Genomic DNA, 11,019 nt, shown 5'->3' on the forward strand with positions numbered 1-11,019 from the left:
TTGAGCGCCGTCTATTCATTATTTAAAGTGAATTTATTTTTAAGTAGTTGCTACCTGTTAGAGTAAAATTTATTTTCTTTAATACTTGATTTTTAGCTTAATATGCACAATGAGGTGGTGCTAAATTACAATTTTATTTCCATGAGTAGTATAAATTTCTTCAATTGAATATCGTTGTTTTATCAATTCCTGTAGTAAGAACAGAAGCAGTAGTGATATGAAACTATTAAATACAATTTCAACAAATTCATGCTTGAAAAAATGGAATGGGATTGACCTGTGAAGAAGTCAACATGTGTCCTGATGCTACTTGAACTTCAATTTCAGATGCAATATCTTCAGTGGTTTTTGAACTTGAATTTTCACTACAGGTATCGGGGTCTCCGGTCTCTTCTAGTAATTCATCAATTATAGAATTGATATCGTTAGGCACATAATAATCTATAGCAAAATATTATATTATGTGTTCTGAAGTATTAATATCTCTCCTTATTTCAAATAAGAAAACATGCTGAGCACATTTTGTTATATATGCTACACACCTTAGCTCATAAATCAATATGTATCAAATGTATCCTATTATTTGGATAAATAGTGGAAAATATCAAATAGATTTTCATATTTTGAAGATTATCCAAACTAGTGACAAAACGAAAAACATGTATAGAATTACAATTTGAAATGTATCATACATACATAAGGTTGCGTTCCAGTCCCCAAAGTCAAACTTGTCATCCTTGACTTTCTGAAACACGTGACACTGATGTTACCAGCTCACTCAAAATGTGGTCCATCCCATTGATGTACCTATGTTTGGGACAATGATCCTCTCTCTCTCTCTCTCTCTCTCTATATATATATATATATATATATATATATATATATATATATATATATATATATATATATATATATATATATTTCCCTTAGGAAAGTGAAAGGAGGAAAATAATGTGTTGAAGGTTCATTGAGTGACGTTTGAATAAACATATTAAAAAGTGTAATTACTTGTACTGTACATCATACACCTCATGCTCCCTATTTATATATACAAAAACTTTTTAACGATCTCCTTCATAATACTTCTTTAACGTCTCAACTCATTCTACTGTACAAGTTCAAGTTCCGTACACTACAAAGTTATAGATAATACTAGCATATACAATAGAAACAATAGCAATCACATATGTGGTAGTGAAAACTTAATCAAAATTGAGAAGAACTCATGCATGCATAATAAAACCACAAGATATATGGTATTACCAAACAAAACAGTGTTCTAACGACACTATGATTATTAAAAATTTCAATTTATTTCCTTGTTTGCGAGATTTAGAAATAGTAGTATGATGGACAAATTGCTCTATGATGTTGGTTTTGACAATGATATTAACAATAATTCCTCTTTTAACCTTGCTTGGTCTCTGCCTAGTGCAAACTGTTTCTGTTTACCCTTCTCAGATATTTTCAAAGAACTGAGTATAAATATCTGTTTTATGAGGTATGTTTGGAATAGAGGTAGCATGGAACCAAGTCAAACTCAATGAATCACTTCATACACCAAAACACACCGGTAAATTCATGCAATTCAATACCTCTTGGATTGATGTTAACGACATGAATTTCAACTTCATTACATAAATGTTCACTTCCGGTGCACTCAGAGAGTTACAACATAAACATGATCATGATATTTATTTCACTTTCTTTACTAGCTTTTTGTTTAATCAATAGTTGACGAGCTTTAGGCTTTTGTACAGATAGATACAGGAAGAAATATAATCATATAGGCATGTAAGCAATAAAGAGTTAGCCTCGCCAGATCTTTGAGTCATGTAAGAAATCCATAAGGACCTTATGTGTGATAACACATTTGTCAATGGACATCTTGGACACGTGAAAATTACCGACTTGGGTCTAGTATAGATTCTATGTGGTTTGCAGCTTTTCCATGGTGTTATAGGTATTAGGTACTTATTTTTTGTGGAAGGACCCTAAAGTTTCAGGCACCAGAATTGTACGAAGAAGAATAGAATGAACTTATTGGTGTGTCTTTTTGAAATTATTACATCTGACTAGTGAGTGTACTGACCCAGCTCTGTTATTCAAGAAAGTGACATCGGTAAATTCAGATCTTGGTTAAAGATTTAAAGTTTAAATCTTAAAGATATCAGTAAAGTTGGGATTTCATATATAAGCAATTTTTTACTTTTAATGTTCAGTGTAAGCTACCAGAAGCACTTATCCTGATAGAAGATGCCGAAGTACGAGAGTTTATTGAAAAATGCCTAGTGAAAGCAGTAAAAAAACCTTTGGCAAAATAACTGCTGCATGATCCATTTCTTGTGTCTTTGATACCTGATGTTTTAAGGATGGTACCTGATGTTTTCTTTGATACTAAAAGTCCTATTTGGTTCATTGTAGGGAAATTTTTGTTTTAAAACTGTCTGAACACACCTTCTTCCTATTTCACCACAACAACGTTTCCTTTTCTTGTGTAAATTAACTTGAGATGTTAGTTTGATAAAATTTATAAACCAGCAGTGAACCTTTCTTGAGCCTTTTCCTGCAGGTTCTACTAGGAATGTACATTTTTCCCTTTGACAGTTTTACCGGCACCCCAATTGATGTTGCAATGGAGATGGTGAAAGAGTTGGACATCGCAGTTTGAGAGCCTTCTGAAGTTGCTAATATGATTGAAGGAGATATCCATGCTGCTGCCAGATACGAGGAACAGTAATCAATATCATTGTTTCGCTTATGTCTCTTCTTATTAATCGTCGCAATTAATCTTCAATTTTTATGTTGGCACCTCAATCCTACCACCTATCGTCCAGAGCACTCCAATAATATCATTAAAAGAAGATAAAAAGAAGATGTAACTTTGGGACTAGGAAAATCAATTCACAAGGGAATAATATTGTAATACAGTTCCCTCATTAAAAACCTAACCTGTAAAACCCAATGGGACAAAACCAGGTGAAGGAAAAAAGAGCGCAGTACTAAACATACATAAACAAAACAACATTAGCAAACACCATAATCACACCCTAACCAATTTTCGTGTGTGCTTCCTTCCTAAAATGTAGGAAACGAAGACTTTAAATTAGAAAAGCCTTCTGCTGCCAAATTCCTCGCACGTTCAGCTTCTCTTAAGTCAACCTCGGTTGATGCAAGTGCAGAAGCAAATTCTTTACTTTGTTGTGCCCACTCACTGCATTCAGTGTTCAACTCTTCCTTCTGAACATCACATTTGTTCACTACTGACTTCAAATCATCTATTTGATTCTCAAGATCTTCCAACTGTTTTCTAAGTTCATCAATTTCCAAAGAGCGTTTATGTATCTGAGCATTGGCAGTTGAAGTTTCACTGACAATGTGGAATTGCTTACTCTTTGCACTCAAAAGCTTCGTCAAAAGACCTGGTTTCAAATCAAGAAGTTGCTTATGCTTCTTAAGTAGTTGTTGATAAGTGGCGTGTTTGTTCATGATGTCATTGAAGAAGGTCTTCACTTTCTCAAGAAACTCCTTCACATCAGAAGGTAAGAGTCCTTGATGCTGATTCAATCCATGCAAAAGAGAAATCAATTTCGATTTGGACTCTTGGTCAGATACAAGATGGTCAAGGTCTGATGATGAGTCCAACAAAGTCTTCAATTCTTGAAGTAAAGTTCTAATGGAAAAACTTGGCACTCCAGTAAGAAACGTCTCAAATGCAAGAAGTGAATCCTCCTTGATCTGTTTGTCAATGTCTTCTATTGCTACATGAAATCATTTATTCACTCATATTCAGCTCATTACTCTCATGGAAGAATTATAATATAATTTAAGAAACTAAACACAAGGTGGGAGGAGAAACATTAAAATTTAAAGGAAAAAAAAACTCACCAAAAGTTTCATAGGAGTCTCCAATATCAACATAATTGGTGGAAGGAAGGTTTATAATATTGACAATTGAAGAAAAGGGTATGCATGTTTTTCCATCAACAACTTCCTAGCAATTGAAATTAATAAACAAATTATATCCTTATTTTAAAATAAGGAAGGCAACAATTGTGGTGTTGATATGTTGGCCAACATAAGTTTTAAATTAATGAGGTAATTTGGAGAGATGATTATATTTGCTTGATTTTAATTTTATTTTTATGGGTTTGGTGTTGACCCCTGTCATATTGTTTTCTTTATTTCTGATAATTAATATTTTTATGGAGTGATGATTTATTGTCTGATGTGTCGTCAACATAGTTGAAATGTCATCAAGCCATAATAATGTCCTTGCCATTTTAATTTTTTTTACTAAAAAGTTTAAAAATGAAAATTTAAATAAAATATATCAGGCCATATTGGACCAACCCATGATACATACTATAAGTTGGTGATGAACTTACTAAATGAGTTGCTGATGTTATTGTTTTGTCACAAGTTGATGTTGTTCCTTCTTCAAAACTTATCTCATTACCCTGCTAAACATTAAAAGCATGTTTAAGATTGTAGTATAATTCAATTACTGCATTGAAAATGTGTCCAACAGAATACTAGGAAAATAAGGGAAATGCCTTTTGTTTAGGAGCAACTAATTGTATAGGTCGCTCATCGATTGTTTCTGAAATGGTGGACAAAGTTGCACCTGCTAATCTTTCTGATGCAGAGACCTCCAACTAATTGCATATCATAAAAATGAAAATTAGTTGGAAGTAAAATTTATGTTCTTCATTGTTGGAATAGATTTCTAAGCACCTGCTACTGATTTCTACCTCAGGTGTTTGTTTCATTTTTATGTGCACAGAAAACAATGTGTTTGATTCGAAGACATTTTCAAGGTGATTTTATTAAGGTGTGGTTAGCTTGGATAATAAGAATAGTATGGACCTGTGATGAAGTCAACTTGTGCCTTGATGCTGCTTCTGCTTCAATCCAGGCTGAAAATTCTTTAGTGATTTGTGCATTTTGATTTTCATTACCATTACTGCGACCCTTAGAAACTTCTTGAAATTGTCGATATAAACTCTCCATATGCAAATACAAATCAAAATCTATATATAGCAAAAAAATTATATAGATTAGCACCATTCTATGTAAATGTTGAAATTGGGTTCTTATTGAATTATTTAAGAAAAACAATGTTCATTGAAAATAAATTGAAGCTATAAAATACCTTTCGAAGGAATTAAAGGAAACTGAGATGCAATAGGATATATGATGCTGGGAGAGGGTTTTGATTTGGAAATTATTTCATCATCCATAGGAAACTGCTCCTTAATACTAGGGCTTAGAGAAACTGAACATGTGTAAAATCATAATATTTAAAGGATGATGAGGTAACATAAGAAAATAAAATTGATCCAAAAAGTCTTCACCTTGATTGTTATTAGTCTGAGTTGTTTCCTGAGAGGCTGCATTATCAATATCTTCAATACTTAACCTGACACTCTGCACAAAATGATAAACATATTTAATTAAGTGGGTAGTATAATTAAATTCCTTTGTTGAAAAAGAGTCATGAGAGTAAAAAGGGTAATGCCTTTTGTTTAAGATCAACTAATTGAATATCTTGGTCATTCTTTGTTCCTGACGTAGAACCCTCTTGAATGCTTTGATCCTGAAAATGTAAATAAGTGGCAGCATATCCATTTGTGGAAATTATTAAAGCTGTTATAGAAGCAGAACAAGGGAAGTGAAGGTACTCTGAAGAATATTCGGAGGGAGAGGTAGAAGAAGCCAGAGAAGTAACAGCTACAATTTATTCATGATAATTTTCGTATTTCTAACTTAATTGATCTTTCCTCTTTATAACATTCACTTAACATATTTTCAGATTTACATTCTACATTTTCTTTCCTTATTTATGACTTTTATCTAGAATTGTAAAAATATGAATAGCTAGGTGATATTACATTGTTTACCAGAAAAGGTTTGACAATAGTATTAATTTGGTACTGAAGGTTTATCTAAACCAGGAACGTTTGGATTAAATTCTTGCTTTCCTTTTGATGTTTGTTTCTTTTTTTCTCTACAACGTCTGACTCTGACCGACACAATGCTATGGTAATTTCAAGTTACATAAAATAAACTCACCTGGGAAGATGAACCGAGTGATTTTGAATAAGTCGAGGATTTTAATGTCTTGGTATTAGTTAATGCAGTTACTTCTTCAACAGTTATCTCGACACCCTGCTTAAACTTAAAGGATGTTTCAGTTTGTAGTATATATAATACAATTCCTGCATTGGAAAAGTGTCAGAATGAATACAAGAAAAATAGAGGAAATGCCTTTTGTTTATGATCAATGACTTGTATAGGTGGCTCATTTTCTGTTGCTGAAATGATGCACAACGGTTCCGCTACAGGTTTTTCTGACGTTGAACCCTCCAACTGATTGCGTAGCATGAAAATGTAAATTAGTTGCAGAATATTTTTAAGTAGTTGTTACTTGTTAGAGTAAAATTTATTTTCTTTAATACTTGATTTTTAGCTTAATATGCACAATGAGATGGCTTGATGGTAGTATCAATTTCTCCAATTGAATATTGTTGGTTCATCAATTCGTGTAATAAGAACAGAAGCAGCAGTGATATGAACCTATTTACTACATCTGTTACTAAGTAAAGTCTTAGCCTATTAATTTAATGAGTTTTATGGATAGGAATATACAAGTTAACTTGACATTTTCAACAAATTCATGCTTGAATAAATTGAATGGGATTGACCTGTGAAGAAGTCGACATGTGTCCTGATGCTACTTCAACTTCAATTTCAGATGCAATATCTTCAGTGGTTTCTGAACTTGAATTTTCACTACAGGTATCGGGGTGTCCGGTCTCGTCTAGCACAATATTATAGAGATTAACATCATTATATAGTAACTCATAAGCATAGTAATAAAACAAAATGTCCACTTTCAACTGTAAATCGTCATTTTTAAATTTAAAGATGTACAACCCTGTTTATCTATATGCATAGTTTTTTTTTCAGCACTTTTAGACTTAATATAAACTTAAAAGCTTCTATTAGATAGGTCACTCGACGAGTTCACACATTTTAGTTTAGATATGCATAGCTCTAGCTTAAAAGATTTAATTGTTTATATCCTTTAACCAAAGAATATAATTTATTAGATCTTGAGAGAAATGTCGATACTTTATACAAGTCCTTCGTAAGAAAAAGGGTTAAAATGTAGAGATGAATTTTAAAAGAAAATCGTCCATAAATCCACTGCTTTGTATGTTTTTGTTGCTGTAAATATTACTGTATGATGTGTAATTAATTACAGCCAACATGTAATAGATTTCAAAAATATTGGACAAAGTGTGTACCTGAGTGATTATAATAAAAAGATCTGTTTCTGGCGTCTTCTGTTGATGCTGATGAAGTTAGAGAGAGTTTTTTACAATTTTGTACAAAACAATTTTGTACAGCCTGAAAATGAATTTCTTGGGTCTGATAGAGGCTTGGTAGGTTGACAAATGTTACAACTTTTAGATTTGGCATATTGACTTTCTGATCACCTTCTTCACATACAAATATTTCCTCTAGCTTATCTGCTTCACTTATCACTAGAGCCTCTAGCTCAGGAAGCTCTTTACATATGGAGATTGGAAAGACATATTTTAACATTTTGCACTTTTCTACCACAAGTGATTGTAGCTTTGGGAAGCCTACAGTCTTTGCAGCCATAAAATTTGAGGATTTTTTATTCTCCAAATCATCTTCAATAATATGCTTCAATTCTTTGCATTCTTCAATTCTCATATCAAGCAACTGTGGTAGACACCTTATTATAGAAGTAGAGAAAACAAATTCCAATTTTTCACATCCCACAATTTTTATCATTGTAAGATTTCTGAGAGATAAAGAACTTTTGAGACCCTTAAAAAGACATGTTATCATAGGTAGATTATGCAACTCAATGTCTTGCAACCCAAAGTTCATCTGCTGCTCACTTACTTCATTGAGACAAAATATATTTTCTACTTCGGAATCATGTACAATCAGCTTTTCCAAGGAGAGAAAATGCTCCACGTTCGCACTCAATTCCTGCCACAAATGAATGGCAAATAAATTACACATGCATAAAATAAGAGTGACGAAACAGTAGAACACAATACTAGCTTGATAGAAGAACAAAATAGTCTTTATATTTTACCAGGACAGATAAATATGAATATTGAAAATGAATGTGAGCACAAGTAGTACTATACCTACAAAAGGGAAAGAGTACATGTGGTACTAAATCCATAAACTAAAACGCCCAAAATACTAAGAAGAAACCAAAAGGGTTTACAAAACACTCATAGAACCCACATTAAGGGTTTTCTTATTATACAAACCATTTCCAAGAGATGTTTTTGATGGCATCAACTACTTCATTCAACTTCGGAATCACTCCCAAGAAAATAAAATCATTACGCACCCTCCAAATAAACCACACCCATGTGTGACATATCAAGAGTAACCGCTTGATCTTGTTATGGTGCCTATTGATGAAACAACAACTTTCCAACAACCTAAAAATGTAAACACACAATTTCGGTAGCAAACACACAATTTAATAAAGAGTAGAGATATTTGAACATCCATTTGAGACAACTCTTGTGACAACTTCTTTTCTCTCTCTTTTCATTGGTCAAAAACAATGGAGAGAGAAAAAAGAAGAGAGAGAATAAGAGTATAATGTAAGTATGAGAGAGAATGTTGTCAAAAAGTTGTCATAGAGTGATTGTACAAATATCATTTCTCTTTAATAAAAGATGGTCTTTCGTTTCTCCCTCAAACACCAACTACACATTTCCCGCCTCAAACACCCGACGCCCCATCAATTTCTCCCTAGTTGGTAACCGATGGAGAAACAATTGCCAAGAAGAAAAACACCTTCGATGGAGCAAGGCTTTCCCAAACCCGTCCTAAAATAACCCATCCTAAAATTTAGTCTTAGCGACACAATCGCGCCGTTTCAATATATTTTCTTTTACCGTTTGCTAACTCACGACTAGGAGCGTTGTTTTTACATGAATTGCATAACCTTTCCTTTTCCAAAAATCTCAAAAAAATTATTTTAGTCTCGGAGAATTATCCCACCCATTATTATCATACGCACTAGGCACCCATTATTATTATTGTTTTATCCACTGTGACCCTCCATGCAATTTTCTTTCATTGTTACTTATGTGACTTGAATCATGTCACAAGTTTCGAACCTTATAATGATTATATTTGTTTGCTTTATTTTTTGAGTTAGGTAGATTAGTGAAATAATTAACATGGTTTGAAATTAAGTTTGAGATTTCTCTTTCAAATTAGAAACATCTTAAGTTTGTGGTGGGGTACCAGTAGAACTTGGTTATCAAATAAAAAAGAAAAAATGTAGATAAAACATCAAAATGAAGGTCGTACACGAAAAAAAAAATAGAAAATCAAAGGCCAACAAAACTTGGTCTCTTCAAAAAAAGATAATAAGAAGTTCTACTAGTACCCATTTCTCTTCTTATCTACTTTCCCGAAAGTTGGAATCCCTAGGAAACTAACTCCATAATGTTTGTTAGCCTACTTTCCCAAATATATCCCACTTTTAACCTAACTCACATTATAACTTTGAAAAGACATATATATGTGTGGGGTAATATGTACCTTGAATGTTTGTTTATAATTACTTCAATTTCATAGCAAGGTACAGTCACATGACGACTGGGTGTGGCAAATACCTTGACCAGCCTCACTACCTTTAGGAGGTACAATCCTGTAGCTTGGAATTGTAAGTGGTCAACGTAAGAGTATCTTCTCAAAGCACGTTCCGCTTGCATGGATGTGGTAAGTTAGTCAAGTCTAGAAGTGGGAAAAGTAACAATTTGAGCACCATCTCCGGAAAGGTATGTTCCATCATCAAATTCATGTAAATTCTAACTTCTTGCTATTTTTTTCTTGATGACAAGCAACGATATAAGTTTGGGGTTGTAATGATGGAATAATTAACATATGATGTTTTTAGCTATGTTTTTAGATATTTTCTTTGCATTTGAAGGCAAATTAGAAGTCAATTAGAGGAGTTGTCAATAATTTGAGGAACTTTTTTATTGTTTTCATTTGAGTCATTGTAATCCAGTTTTATCCTGAATCATGCAACTTCATTTTTTGAGTCTTTTCAGTGAGAAATCATGTAAATTGGCAAAATATGACATTACGTGAAGGATCAAGAATATGAGGATTAGATTAATAAGGGTCAGCTTGTTTAGTTAATTGGGATAGAGACATTAGATTAATAAGGGTAGTATTTATTATAAATTAGAGTCTTAATCAATGGTAGTAGTTTAATTAAAAAGAGAATGGGAGAAAATAATTTTTTAGAAGAAAATAACCTTTTTGGTGAGAATATGGAAGAGGGGGTGCAGATAGTTAATGTTTCTAAAGTTTATGTGAGAAAATAAAAATAAATAAATTCTGAATTTTTTAAAAGAGATTATATAAAAAAAATATAACAATATAAAAAAAAGAATATTATCTAAATTCTTTTTTTAATGACACCAACAACAATTTTTATTATAGACAAGACAATATTATGTTGATGAAAATATGTGTGTGTTTTCTATAATACCCTTAATCATTTATTATTTCATTTTATTTTTTCTCTCTACAATAAATATGCAAGGGTATTATTGACAAGACAATAATTAATGTTGCATTGAAACTTGAAAGTGACAAGTATTGTGAAACAAAATTATTCTCTAAAATGGACAAGTATTATGAAACGGAGGGAGTATATGTTATGTTGATTTCTGCCATGTTAAAAGTTATTGCTAGATTGGATGAAATTAATAGATGTTGATAAAAGAATATTCCCTCAACATTTTCTAAGATTTTTTGATCTGAAATTCGTTTACGGTTATCATAAAAAATAAATCAAGATGAAACTAAAATTGTGATACTTGCATTTGAGATGTGTTTTGCGATTCAAAACTCTTTTCTTAGAATATGGTAATTTGGGAGTTGATGGTGGTAGTTGAGGCGCCAATGAAAGGTAGAAGAAAG

The 11,019-nt window shown here is 32.3% G+C and overlaps 1 protein-coding gene and 1 long non-coding RNA gene across 2 annotated transcripts; both read right to left on the reverse strand.

Annotated features, from left to right (window-relative positions):
• Positions 1–3,054: 3,054 nt before the first annotated feature.
• LOC25488321 (uncharacterized) lies at positions 3,055–5,424 on the reverse strand. The gene is made up of 7 exons (XM_024777025.2): positions 5,358–5,424; positions 5,156–5,278; positions 4,870–5,033; positions 4,557–4,658; positions 4,389–4,460; positions 3,889–3,994; positions 3,055–3,761 (listed from the first exon to the last, which is right to left on the reverse strand). The coding sequence occupies exons 2-7, from the start codon at positions 5,241–5,243 to the stop codon at positions 3,079–3,081; spliced, it is 1,215 nt and encodes a 404-aa protein (XP_024632793.2). The 5' UTR covers positions 5,244–5,278; positions 5,358–5,424; the 3' UTR covers positions 3,055–3,078.
• A 97-nt stretch (positions 5,425–5,521) lies between these two features.
• On the reverse strand, positions 5,522–6,812 carry LOC120579371 (uncharacterized). Its single transcript, XR_005645169.1, has 3 exons — positions 6,708–6,812; positions 6,076–6,372; positions 5,522–5,599 (listed from the first exon to the last, which is right to left on the reverse strand). It is a non-coding gene; the product is annotated as an uncharacterized lncRNA (long non-coding RNA).
• Between the last annotated feature and the right edge of the window lie 4,207 nt (positions 6,813–11,019).

This window comes from Medicago truncatula, chromosome 3 (genome assembly GCF_003473485.1).
Source record: "Medicago truncatula cultivar Jemalong A17 chromosome 3, MtrunA17r5.0-ANR, whole genome shotgun sequence".
Lineage (NCBI taxonomy): Eukaryota > Viridiplantae > Streptophyta > Magnoliopsida > Fabales > Fabaceae > Medicago > Medicago truncatula.

Excerpts from the sequence above, each read along its gene's own strand:
- LOC25488321 (XM_024777025.2), bottom strand. The coding sequence starts at position 5,243 with ATGGATGATGAAATAATTTCCAAATCAAAACCCTCTCCCAGCATCATA. Across the intron at positions 5,034-5,155 it reads TCCTTTAATTCCTTCGAAAG|ATTTTGATTTGTATTTGCAT; the intron begins GTATTTTATAGC and ends TGCTATATATAG. Across the intron at positions 3,762-3,888 it reads AGACTCCTATGAAACTTTTG|CAATAGAAGACATTGACAAA; the intron begins GTGAGTTTTTTT and ends GATTTCATGTAG.